The following is a 13,654-nucleotide window of genomic DNA, read 5'->3' on the forward strand; positions in this document are numbered from 1 at the left end:
GACAGTTTTCCCATATTTAGAAAGGGGAGAACAGTCCTTGCTTCCCTGGGCAATGCCTTATGATCACCAGATGAAAGGAGTCATGTAAGTACTAAGTAGTATTAATAGTCACAGGCATTATATAAATATATATATGAGAATAATACAGTCAAACAATACTTAACAGTTATTTCCAATAGCAACATTTGTATAATGCCATTGACACTCAACTGCTGATAAGTTGGACACACTTAAGGAATTTTAATAAGCCTTTGAAAAGCTTTAACTGATGTGAATTAAGCCCTGAGATAATTTAGACGCGGGGCTATCACTCTTCAGTTAAAAATAATTGATCTTGGATGTAAACGTCACATCTTACGCCCTGGAGGACAAAGGCAAAGAAAATGTCATTTGTCACCAGCGGTGTCTGGGGCTGATGAACACGTTCAGAGAGGAGCTGCTGAGCCTGGACCATACGAGGGACCCCTCGGCTCTGTGCACCCACAGGAACTTCTCCTCCCGTGGGGTCACGGACAAGGAACCTCACAGGAATAAGACTGAGATATGTGAATTAACAATACATGTGTGGTTATTACTACAGACACTAAATCCAGTGCCCTGGGTGAGTGCAGAAAGGACTGCCACTATCTTTTGGCTTTAATCCACAAAAATAGCTCTGCTGCCATTCCCCTCTTGCAGAGGCAGAAACAAAGTTTTCATCTACAGTTTAGTACCAAACATAAAAGTTTTTTCTTGTTCTATATTTACTGCTTGTTGCTCCAGGAGTTACTCTTTCCTAACTGGCAATTCCTGTCTATCTTTTCTGGAATCCTCTAACAGACATGTCTTTTTCACAAGGTGATAAGACCAGAAACTCTTGTTGAAATCTGCAAACCTAAATATCCACAACAGCTTCATAAAAATTAACTTGCAGTAACGAGAATTCAAATTCCTGCTTGCTGTCTTTCACCATGAATATTACTCAGTTTGTTGTCTACAAAATTGTTTACCATTAAGTCTGTGAAAGATCAGGAAGCAAGTTTGGGTCAAAGCCTGCAATTACCAAAGACAAAAGTATTTTAAACAAATCTGAAGATAAGGAAAATGCTTGTGTGCTTGTGGGGGGTTTTGTGTTTGTTTGTGGTTTTTTTAAATTTTTATTTCTCTCCTATTTTTGGCCGGTTGGTTTTGAATAAGCAAATTACTGGCACAAATCAGCCAGTAAAAGCCAGGACTCCCTGGCATTAAACTATTTGCAAATTTCAGTTATTTTCAAGTCTCATCTCTGACATGCAAACAAACAGGAATAATGTTATGATTCTTAGTAGCATTTGCAACTTTATGCCCAAACAAAAAGAAGGAAAAGCAGCATGCTTCTAAGAACATAGCTCAGAAAGGAATTGTTCATTATTTAATCCAAAATACACAGCATTGATATACACACAACAGATCACTTATATAGATATATATATCAATATAGAGGACGGGGAAGGCTTGCTTCTCTTGGAAACATGAAGTTATTATCAGACACAGGACAGGAGGCCGACCGGATCAATAGACTTACTCAATATAGAAAAATCTTATCTTCATTTCAGGCTGGTTGGCCTTAATGTCAGCACCCAGATGCCACTGACAGAGTTATCTCCCATCAGCAGCAGCAATAACTGCTCGGTGACACCTACGAAAAGCCAATAACCCAAACAGGAAAATTTTGTCCTGCTGTCTATTTTGAAGATAAAGGGAAACCAACCCACCCCTCCCTGGTCTTAGTGCCTTTATCAGGACTACAGAACATCACTTTGCAGCCCGTGTGGGTTTTGATTTCAAATCTCCAGCCCCCTTGGGACGACACAAACTGAAGAACTTGCGCGTACAACGAGACCAGACCCCCGGCGGGGTCAGGTCCGAAAGCGTCCCTGGATGTGACACTCAGCCATCATGCTGTTGAAAAGAAGAAAGCAAAAAGCTTTCATGTTGTTCTATATATATGTGGTTCTATCTATAGGGCCTGGTGTGTGCTGATCCCAGCAGAGACGTTCTCCCTGCCTGCCCTTTGGGCGCTTATCGCGGGCCCGGAGGGACACACGCAGCATTATCACCGGGCCAGGCTCGGAGCAGCCGAGTGGCATTTTCCTTTCATGCAGCCACTGACACCAAGCACGGGGCAAAGCATCCCACAGCACCACGGCACGGCCCCCACCCCGCCTGGCAGGCTGTAGGAGCCAGAGATAAGTGGGATATGGGAGTCAGCTCTGATGTTGCAGCAGGAGACAAAGGTCAGGAGCGATAACATCTGATCGGCCTCACGTTGTGGGGATAAAAATAAAAGGAAGCCCAAGTGGAAGCAAAAGGCTGTGGTGGTCTAAGGTATGGCAAGATGTCACAGCACCCCAGGGAGACCTTCACCAGATTTGCTTCTCGACTCCCACACAAGTATTTTTAATGACTTTCCAGGAGCCTCACGATTCACTCAGCATTTTGGTGCCCGAGGCACCACTTGGAGGCAGACACGTGGCCACAATTAGCTCTGGCTTTGCAGTGGTAACCAAGGTCCACACTGGAACCACAACATTTTCTTCAACACCAGATGAGCCCAAGAAAGGCTGGAACACTCCTGCTCCCCTGGAGTAAGTGGGAATAGCCAGTGGGCGAGGATGTAGCCAGACAGAGGGAAATGGGCAATTGCAAATTCTCCAGGGTTATGATTTAAGTGCTTGACACTTACATGAAAGGCTTAAAATCATGACATCGAAAGCAACCCCCAAACCAGAGCCAAATAAAATTAAAATATGCTTTTTCAGGTTGCTACTGTGAAGACCATATATCTGCTTGTGCAGAATTTAATACTTTTCATGATCACATGGTGCCAAAAGCTTGGAGTTTATTCCACACATTGCTCACAGTGATGGGAGCACCAGCCCCAGCCCACAGCACAGAGGAGGGGCCTTACCTGGGAGATCCGTGCTGGCTTTGCTGCACTGAAACAAGTGCATTTACATGGACACACAGAGGCACAACTAGGCAATGTTTTTCAGTGCCTTTGCAGAAGCCCGAATAATTATAGACAGTAGAGGACTTGAAAATTAATCACACATGCCGCATCTCTGCTAACTTAAGATCTCAGTGGACACCACGCAAAGGACCAGGCCCTAAACCAAATTAAATGAAGAACCCAGTCCCTTCCTCAGACTGCAGCTCTCTCTTTACATGGAAGAGGATCGAGTCTTGAAGGCTTAGTTACAGTGCTCCACCACAGCCAGAGCATCTCTCTCAATATGACACCTGAAGAAATCAGCACAAAGTCTCCATCACATGTTCCTGTGACAAAACCAAACCTCAGCTCGGTGGGACTGTCATTTACCCTGTGGCACAGAGCAGCCCAGACAATGTTTGTACCATTGTATATAAGCAAGCAGATAACAATGAAATTTTATTTATTCAGTGTAACAGCCTCAGCCTGAACAAGTCCACGATCAGCTGCACTGAGCCAGCCCACAAACAGCTTTCCATAGTGGCAGGATGATGAAAGAGCTTAAGATTTCTCTTCTGGGAGAATCACTCCATTACAAACAGGGAGGCAAAGTAATACTAAGCCGATTTCTGTACCCTCTTTCCAAAGAAGAGCCCCACATATTTGCAGACAAGTATGCACATGCCCTCTGGATATTCTCAGCCCCCAAAGATTCCAGCCTGGCTTGCTCTGGGCCACTCGGCCTGTGATAGCAGCCATGCACATTTGGCAGAGACATTTTTAGAAACTTCCAAGCTATGAATTCACCTTTCCATCTTGGTAAAGCCAGTTATGTGGAAAGCATTTCAAAAGCACAACTTTAGATACAAACTTAATTTCTCCTCAATTCTCACGGGAGGGGGAATAAATAATATTAGACTCTTCATTTATTCTCCCACAGTTACCCTGTAATATTTCTGTATTTCCAGACATTGTAATCAAAAATAAAATAAGTCAAATCAAATCAGTCTTTTCAACACAGTTACACCCATGTTAAAACTATTTCCAGTTCTTTTCCTCAGGTCTATGTTCTATTGCAAGTCACTAAAAAGTGACTTTCCTTGGAAACATACATCTAACTAAATGCTTAGGAAGTGACCTTCATGCTGCAGATTTCAGGGATGTACTGGATATCTGGCAGGCACCTGCTCCAGCCCACAGGCTTTTCACCATGGCCACTGGGAACTGAGACCAGGATTGTGTCTGCATCCACAGTCCAGTAACCATGTGCTGGCAACACAGATAAATATCCAACAGCACCATCTGGCTCCTGATACATCCACGGTCAACTTCCAGACATTTTCCCTTTTTCCACCGGTGCTCAGAAAAAGCAAACTGCTCTTAGTGGAGTGGGTCAGACTCCACAGGCAGGACCTGATATAGACTCCACAAACCTGCAAGCTCTAAACCTCTGAATCCACTAAGGCATCAGAGCTGCCTCATCTTCACGCCCAAGTGGCTCCAGCTGCACAGCCAAACACCCACAATCCTCTAAATGGCTTCAGCCCCCTTTGCCTGGAGGACACAACTAATGAACCACCACTCAGCTGATGAGTTCATTAACCCACAGCTGCTTGATTGCTGCCAGCTGCCTGTCTCAGCTCCTGAACTCCACAGCAAGATTTCAGCCCCTTTTTAAGCTCAGAGTGATTCCTTACTCCTTCTTTTAAAGGAGTGTTATTCTTCAAAGGAAAAAGATTTTTACTGCAACTGTTTTGTGACAGTAAATTCCACCATCTGCTTGCAGCAACCACATCTGATACCTGCTGCCTTCTGGGGAGAGATGGCCCAGGGAGTAACAGGAGCACTCCTGCTTGCTTTCACCTGTGTATGAACCCTCCAGCACAGTCCTGAACATTTCTCCAGAGCTCTTTCTTTCTTTCTTACCAAACACTTGCTGCTTTTGCAGTCCTGGAGTTTGTGGTCTCAGAAGGACTCCAACCCTTGGTCCCCAAGTCATGCCCAAGCCCAAAAGTGCAGAGGGAACAGAGGCCATCCCCTTCTCACCCTCCCTGATGGCTCTGCTGCACTTTTCAGGGCAGACTTGAAAGGTGAAGCACCTAAGAAAATGCCACTCTTTCAGAAAAACCAGTGTGATGCCATTTTTTACCCTTCCCAACACAACCTCGGGCACACAGCAGCAAGACCCCAAGACACATCATCCTGTGTGCAAATATAAACCCTTCTGCAGACACAGAAAAACTACACAGGCACAACTTTCCACACTCCCTGGATCAGACAGCAAAAAAAAAAATGCACAACCACCTCTTCTTCCCCCAGTGCTGTTCTCGCTCACTTATTCAAAAAATAAGATATAAAGCCCTACCTTCAGGCCAGGAGCAAGGTCTGTAGGTGAGGAGCAAAGCAGACACCACACTGCAGTGTGGAGGGAGGACGTTTGGGCACAGCCACCCCCAGCTGTGGGCTATTAGGGCTGATTGGGGATCTGACCGTGCCAGGAGGGATCCAGGGCACTCCCACCAGCTCTGGCTCTGCTCCAGTCCCAGGTGTCTCTTGAGCAACCCCTTGATTTGGTTCACCCCCCCCAGTAGAGTTGGTGCTTCACCAAATCACCCGACTTACCCTGAAGAGGAAGTAACGTTTATCCTGCTGTCTCCACCCATTCTTTCTTTCCAGGTCTGTGGCCCATCAGGAGCCTGCATGATTTCTGGCTGCCTATGGAAAGAAATGATTCAAGTACCAGGTACTGCAGACCAAGCTGTTGCATCCAGGGCAGTGGAGAGGTATTTCCACTCTTCCCTTCTTCTAAAAGGTCTAGTTGTCAATATTTTTTCATTAATTCTCTTGTCTCTCAGGACTGTAAATTGAGTCAGTTTATATAGGTAGGTATGTTTACAAAAGGACTGGATTATTTTTTTAAATTAAATCCGGATGCAACAGAAAGCAAATGCCATAAGGTTTTTTTTGCCTTCAGACTGTTCCAGCAGGTCAAGGTCTGAAAGGTTCAATTTCAGTATCAAGATGACAACCGAGCACAAACCAAGACACTCAGCAACAGATGTTTTCTTTTCCCCCAAACTCTACAACCCCCACCCCAAAATATCATCCCTTTAAAAACAACCTTTACTGAAGTTCTCAGCACTGTGAGAAAGCTGCTGCTTTTTTTTTTTAAGGCTGGTCTATGTCCAGAGGCAGAGAGTGTTTGACCACAATACTTCAGAAGGATGAGACCGTTTTCAAGCTGACTGAACAAAATAAAGCCACACTGCTACATCTGGCCTAGGAGCAGCAAGTCCCTGTAAAGAGAATTTTACTGACTGCTCCAAAGTTGCATAAACCAGCACTGCACTGAGATCTGGTGAATGAGTTACAATGACAAGATCATCAACTGGTCACCTCCTTTCTAAATGTCCCATTGAGAACTGACTACAGAGGTGACCAAGCCTCAAATTTCACACAAACTTACATACTGCAATTGGCTTGATGTCTTATTTATTAGGATACATGTAGCACTCCCTTTTAAAAAAGTTACTTCTTATTACTAAATTAAGGCAGTATTTAACCATTTTGTGAGAATTTCCTAAACAGAATGTCAGCTTTACCAGCCAGCTCTGAAGAAGCAATGAAACATCAACTTTAAGAACATTGCAGTGCAGGTTTTGGTACCTCAAGGTACTACCTGAAGTGAGGTGGTTGGCATTTATGTTGTTAATTCAAATAAACTCACATTACTAAAGCAAAAGAGATAGGGAAGGTAAAGATTTTACTGAGAAGGGATCACCTGTCTCAATAAAAAACCCAACTTTCAAATGTACAACTTGGCAGCATTTTGCAAATATAAAAGCATTTAGTGAAATTTCATAATGAAAAGGAACAAAAAGGCTTCTGATTTCAACAGATTGGCAATGTAATTTTCAAATATATTGTGTGAATTAATAGTAACAAATGGGGTTATCATTTTTGCTTTGCCAGAGGAGCAGAGCCAGACTGCACATCTGCTATGCTCCCAGGAAAAACAATCCATAAACAACTGCTGCTGTTAAATAATATGAATTTTTACACTGGAAGGCTCTTTCAACACATTAGACTTTGTTTTTAAACAAAACTCTGTTTTTACATGAATATAATAAATAGTTTATTAGTGGAATGTATGTGAATTTCTCTCTTCCGTCCTTGCTCTTACTCTCAGCACCTTACACACAGATGCCAGAGCAGTTTCCAGTCCAAGCCAAGGACAAAAGTTAATTTCAAGGCAAAAAACAATGAGAGGTTTAAAGCTCAGACTGGTACCTTTGAGTGACCAGTTCCTCAAGTGTTTGATTCCCCCAAATCTACCGGCAAATCAGCATTTCTTCTTTTCCACACCAGGATCCACCTGTTTCTTCCCAAATCCTGCTCCTTTAAGCTCTTCCGAGGCAGGTCACAAGCTCCATGGGGACAGCACAAAGCCCTGCCTGCTCTAACGCTCCTCCAGCTATTGCAGCATCCCTTTATTACTTCATTTTAAAGCCCCACCATTATCAACCACCTTTTTCTGATTCTCTTTTTTTTTTTTTTAATAGTTCAGCTTAGTGTTGTTTTACAAAAATGGAAAGAGTCTTTTCTTCAAGATATAGAGCACTGTGGCCAGGAACAGGGCGAGGGCCAGGAAGATGAGCAGCTTGTCCGTCAGCTCCCTGCGGTTGTACTTGGTGATGAGCTTCCGCCCCAGCTGAATCGTCCCAGACATGGACTTGAATTCCTCATTCGCTTCCAGGATGGTTCTTGAAGAATTGGCTGAAATTAAGGGGGAGAAAAAAAAAAATAAAATCAGGCAGTTCAAAAATACGAGGCAAAGTATGTAAGGGTGAGATGTTTGGCAGTACAGAGAGTGCCCGAGAGATCCTGTGCTGGGTCAGACTCGCTTGTGGGTGAGACACACACGGACTGTTCTCATGGAAGTTGTCACAACTCAGCAGTGCTAAGGAAAAAGGCAAAGCAAAACAACAGCACTGAAAAGCTTCAAGACCTACTAAAGTTCCTGAATTTTTAGTTTTTAGGTGACCAGGTCAAATCTAGTTCATGTTTTTCAGTCAGCGCTGAGACTTTGATGGATGCAGAGTGAAAGAAGAATGGTGTAAAATAACCACCAGCTGAAGAGAGAGAAATCACCAGCACAATCAGCAGCAGTTCTGGCAGCAGCAGGACAGGGCAATATTTGAATACATTAATTGCACAGCTGAAATTGTTCCCCCAAGCCAGAGCAGTAGAACAGTGTGATTTAGGTGGGTTTGCAGAAAGTGAGAAAGCAGCATGCAGCAGTAAGAGATTTTTAATAGGATGATAATGATCTTAATAGCCATTTTTGACAAACTTAATATTTTTTGCCTAATAAAAATGAGAAGAGTCAACTAGAAAAAGTGTGTTGATTAGTCTCAACTTCTCTTTCCCTGTGAGAAAACAAACAAGCAAACAAATGCCCCGAACTCATCAGCCTTCCTCCTTTCAAATTACTCAATTAAAGCAAAAGCCCTGGAATTCCCTTTTTTCTCCACTACAGAATGCACAGCCTACAGGACAGTGAAAGGTGCACCACTCTACACTGCCCTGATTGCTTACAGAAAGGTCAAATCCAACATTTGGCTAGTTCACAGAAATAAGAAGAGTAGAAATAAGTCTGCAGTATTTTACAAAACATTTTGTCCCATCACATCTCATTTCAAGATGCATTTTGATCCAAGTGAAAACAGAAAACTTGTTTCCCAGAGTTAATGACAAAGCAGAGCCTCCCTGCTCCACAGCCTCAAACATTCATTGCATCCTATGGAAGGACTTGCTCAGAAAAAAGGAATTCTAACTGCTAACTCAGAATTTGCAGCTGGGTTTTGAAAATGACCTTTGATGGTTTTTCCTTTGATGAACTCCAAGTGCTGTTCAGTCAGACACAGGGTGAAAAAGTGTCAGCCAAGCTGTCTTTTTAATTGGAAAAGGAACAGGCTGCTTCTGCAGGAACAAAATGTGCCCAGCTGCCACCCTCAGACAGGGTAGAAAGCAAGGAGGGCAAAATTGTGTTATTTATCCTCATCTTTAAACTGTTCTCCCTTCTGCCCAAAAGCACAGCTAGGAAGAGGCCCAGGCAGCACAAACTCAACTTCTAAATGCTTCATGAATCACCAGTTCTGACAGGTCACTTGATTTATTGGTTTGGAGTCTAAGCCAAAGAACTGGGTGAAATCTTGGTTTCACAGTCCCTGATGCACTGCTGACAGAGCAAGTGACCTTGGGTTCAAGTCACTTGATCTCCTCATCTCTCAGTCATCCCAGCTGGAGCCTGGGTGGAAACAGCCTTCCAGCCAGACTCCTTCCTTTATGCATGGACTTGTACCCACGCTTTTATTTTCTCTGCCATTACCAAATCCATGCCAGGACAGTGGCACAGAATAACACCAAACACACTCTTGGCACTGTGTGAGCTCACATTGCTTTTACAACTGCATTTATGTGAAACTAAAACAAAAGCTCCTCATCGTGACCCCTTTTCCTTTTCTTAATTATGAAACAGAAACTCCAACAAACAGCTCCACACAAAGTACATTGTTATTTCCTGTTTATGTCCAACTGCTACAGAAGTTCTGCTGGACAGTCCTTTAATTATCATCGTACCACGTTCTCCTACAGCAAAGCAGTTTTCCACTCTGCTCCACATTTGCTGGTCTGCCTCTCCCTCTCCTGACAGAACTGGCAAAAGGTGCTTCCACCACCCAATCCATGCCCAAACTCCATCTGTACCTAAGGTCTGCACGGTCTCCTCGCTCTGCTGCACTTGCTGTGACATCATCCTGCTGATGCTCATCAGACTCTCTGTGATGTTACTTGCACTCTCTGCCAGGCTTTCCTTCGTAGTCTTCCTGAAAAGGAAAGGGAAAAAGTAAGGCAGGAAGGGATAAAATTATTTCTTTGGGTACTTTGGTAAAATGCTGCTGCCAGGGAGCCTAGAACAAAGCTTGGCACCAAACATCTCTGCCAGTGTACAAGAGACAGAGTTTGTTTTCACTACATAAGAAACTCAGATTATCTTCATTAACAATAAAAACAATAATCACAAAATATTAAAGAATCATGGGCCTGTATTTCACTACTTACTCCTCCAGGACTGTGTAACTTAGAGCTCCTATGGAAGTACTCAAACAAACTACAACTTTATTATCCTAGGTATCCCCATTTGTTGCTTTCAATACACAACTTACATACACTTGCACATGAACACAGCTTGGATAATGATCTATTACTTGTTTAGAATCTTGACTAGAATGTAAAAGATAGTAAGAAAAACTATAAAGGCTAACTTACCCCCTTTTCTGCTTAGAGATGCCAGTGCCAAGAAAACCTGAAATTATCACAATCCTTAACAGTTCAAATTTCCACAAAAGCAAAATGCACTCATAAAAGAAAAGCCACATTCCAGATACACTTAAGTAACTTTATGTCACTTCCATTTAAAACTAGTGAATACAGCAGACACTGCTTGATTCTCAGAGTACAGTGGGACAGTCTGATACCTTTGTCTTAAGGAGTCTCTTCCCTGTAGCAGCTGATCTTTCTCAGAGTTGTCAATAGCAATTTTGCAGGCCAGGTTTGCCTTCCTCCAAGCTGCCTGGTTGCTGTAATCACAAGAACAAAGTGCTGTAACATGATTGGGAACACTCTGCAAGCACAATTTTCACAAAGCAAACACTACTGTAACTGGGCACCCCCAATACGTGCACGGACCCTCAGAGAATCACAGAATCATTCAGGCTGGAAAAGATCTCTGAGATCACCGATCTCCACCTTGTCAACCAGACCAGAGCACTGAGTCCAGTCGTTCCTTGAACATCTCCAGGGATGGGGACTCCACCACCTCCCTGGGCAGCCCCTTCCAGTGCCTGACAACCCTTTCCATGAAGAAATTCTTCCTGATGTCAAACCTGAACCTCCCCCGGCACAGCTTGTGGCCGTTTCCTCTTGTCCTGTCCCTTGTTCCCTGGGAGCAGAGCCCGACCCTCATCTGGCTCCATCCTCCTGTCAGGGAGTTATAGAGAGTGACAAGTTTCCCCCTGAGCCTCCTTTTCTCCAGGCTGAGCCCCCCCAGCTCCCTCAGCTGCTCACTTTCTCAGTATTACAACACCGAGTAACAATATACTGCCCCAACATTCCTTCTCCTCAGTGTATCATTTACGGAGCAAGGGAAGAAGAAAACCGTGCCAGCTGTTGAATGACAGACTCTCAAGCCACCTACTTTGAGCACAAGTGCTCAAAGAGACAGACCAGAGTTAGAGAGCCAGGACAGGAGTCTGGAAAGGAAGAGAGAGTCATATCCTTTCCATCCCTGACCTCTTGGTATTCGGCAAAACATATCCTGTCAGCAACTGCGTTTGCCAAACAGAATCTTGAGAGATGCTTTATCGAAGTCAGACTATCTCAGGGTACAGGGCACTTGGGAACAGCACCAGCTGCCCGACCCACCTGAGCATTTGTTTCTTGTGGTTCTCCACCTCCCGCAGCAAGGCCTGTTTCTCCGACTCCTTGTCCTGCTCCTTCGCCATCTGCTCCAGCTCCTTCGGCAGACACCACAAACACCAAAACCCCATCAACCACCTGCAGCTCGCACACCCCAACCCCGGCCAGGGAGCGCATTCAGAGCAGACTGATCCGGTAGATCCCCAGCCCAGAGCCGGGACCCCTCAACCCGCAGCTGGGACCCCTCAACCCAAACCCAGGAGCCCCCAACCCACGGCCGGACCCCCCTCAGGTCGCGGGCAGCCGCAGGCACGGGCCTAGACCACTGGTCCCCTTAGCAGCCCCCAGCCGGGGCGACCCTCACCTGGATGCAGCCCCGCAGATGTCGGAACTTCTCCTTCACGGCGGCGTTGAGCTCCGTGAGGGCGCTGAGAGGCCCCGGGCAGTCCCGGATGTCCTGGAACACAACGGCGCGGTCAGCGCGGCTTTCCCCGGCTCCCCCCGCGGCCGCGCCGGGGTGATCCAGGGCGGGCGGGCGGGCAGTACCTGCACGGCCGCCTTGATCTCCAGGTCGAACTTGACGATCTCCTGGTGACAGACCCGCACCGGCACCGCCGCGGCGGCCGCCGCCATCTTGACAGGGGAGGGCGGGGCGCGGGCGGAGCCGCCCGCGGGCGCCCCCTGCGGGCGGCGGGGGAGGCGCGCCCTGAGGGCGCCATGGCGGGCGGGGCTGAGGGGCCGCGTGAGGGGCAGCGCTGTTCCGTAGGGAACGAGCCGCTCCAGAGGGGATGTGATGAATAACGGGCCGTGGTGAATAACAGAGTCGCACAGAATCACACACTGGGTCAGGTCGGAAGGGTGGGTCATCTGTTCCCACCTCCCTGCTCGAGCAGGGTCATCCCAGAGCACGTGGTGCAGGGTTGTGTCCAAACAGTACTGGAATGTCGCCGGTGAGGGAGACTCCACACCTCCGGGCAATCTGTCACTCGCAAAGGAAAGTTCTTTCTCGTGTTCATGTGGAACTTCCTGGGCACCAGTTCCTGCCCGTTGCCTCCTGTCCCATTGCTGGGCACCCCCGAGCAGAGCCTGGTCCATGCTCTGACCCCTCCCTGCAGACACTGACAGACATTGATGGGGTCCCCTCTCAGTGTCTCCTCTCGAGGCTGAACAGCCCCAGCTCCCTCAGCCTTTTCTCGTAAGGAGGATGCTCCATCCCTTCATCATCTCCGCAGCCTCTGCTGTACCCACTCTGGGAGCTCCATGTCTCTCCTGTCCTCAGGAGCCCAGAACTGGACACAGCATTGCAGATAACACGTACCGTGTTCCCGTAGTGCTGCTGGGACTGCACATTTTATAGTTCTTTGGGCAGTGAAATGTCCCGCTGAGCACTGTGGGAAGCACGCAAAGGTGGTTCATTAGTGGCTGAGGGAAAATGGGGGGCCCTTGGTAAAAAAAGGTGCAAAGCAGCACCTCCCCTGACACCTGGGAGAACCAATGGTCACTCCAGGACTGCAGTGGGCTTGGAATCACAAAACCACAGAATCCTTTAGGTTGGAAAAGACCTCCAAGATCATTGAGTCCAACATGTGATGGATCCCCACCTTGTCAACTAGGCAGGAGCACTGAGTGCCACATCCAGTCTTTCCTGGAGCACCTCCAGGGATGGAGACTCCACCACGTCCCTGGGCAGCCCCTTCCAATGCCTGACAGCCCTTTCAGTGAAGAAATTCTGAACCTTCCCTGGCACAGCTTGTGGCCGTTTCCTCTCGTCCTGTCCCTTGTTCCCTTAGGTTCCCGAACCCCACCTGGCCCCACGCTCCTGTCAGGGAGTTGAATAGAGCAAGTTCTCCCCTGAGAAGCTCCAGGTTTACACCCAATACCCTCCTGAGGTTTCTGGGTGGACAGACCCAGAGCAACATTGGCCACGAGCAAGGGGGGGGGAACATGACGTCCCTTCTGTTCCTCCAAAATAAGATGTAGGGCAATGGCCCTTTGCTTTTTCCACAAACTCCTCCCCTGGTGCTGTGTCCTCCCTCTCCTGCTCTCAGATCGTTTGGATAAAGGTGTTGGAGACCATTTTCACAGAGACTGCAGGAAGCCAGTTGGATGACCCGTTCAGATTCTCTTGCTGGACCACCATGCTGATCCACCATCCTCAAGAGGCAGCTTTTGGCATGAGAAAGGAAAAACAAGTTCTTTTCTTCCCTCTCAACTTCCAAAGGAAAG

General features: G+C 46.5%; 1 protein-coding gene across 1 annotated transcript; it reads right to left on the reverse strand.

Moving 5' to 3' along the window:
* Window positions 1–6,696: 6,696 nt before the first annotated feature.
* Window positions 6,697–12,065, reverse strand: BNIP1 (BCL2 interacting protein 1). The gene is made up of 6 exons (XM_027718781.2): window positions 11,975–12,065; window positions 11,793–11,885; window positions 11,435–11,526; window positions 10,489–10,590; window positions 9,719–9,837; window positions 6,697–7,726 (listed from the first exon to the last, which is right to left on the reverse strand). The coding sequence occupies exons 1-6, from the start codon at window positions 12,059–12,061 to the stop codon at window positions 7,530–7,532; spliced, it is 690 nt and encodes a 229-aa protein (XP_027574582.1). The 5' UTR covers window positions 12,062–12,065; the 3' UTR covers window positions 6,697–7,529.
* Between the last annotated feature and the right edge of the window lie 1,589 nt (window positions 12,066–13,654).

Source organism: Pipra filicauda, unplaced genomic scaffold, assembly GCF_003945595.2.
Source record: "Pipra filicauda isolate LSUMZ 115617 unplaced genomic scaffold, ASM394559v2 scaffold3_size10097308_pilon, whole genome shotgun sequence".
Lineage (NCBI taxonomy): Eukaryota > Metazoa > Chordata > Aves > Passeriformes > Pipridae > Pipra > Pipra filicauda.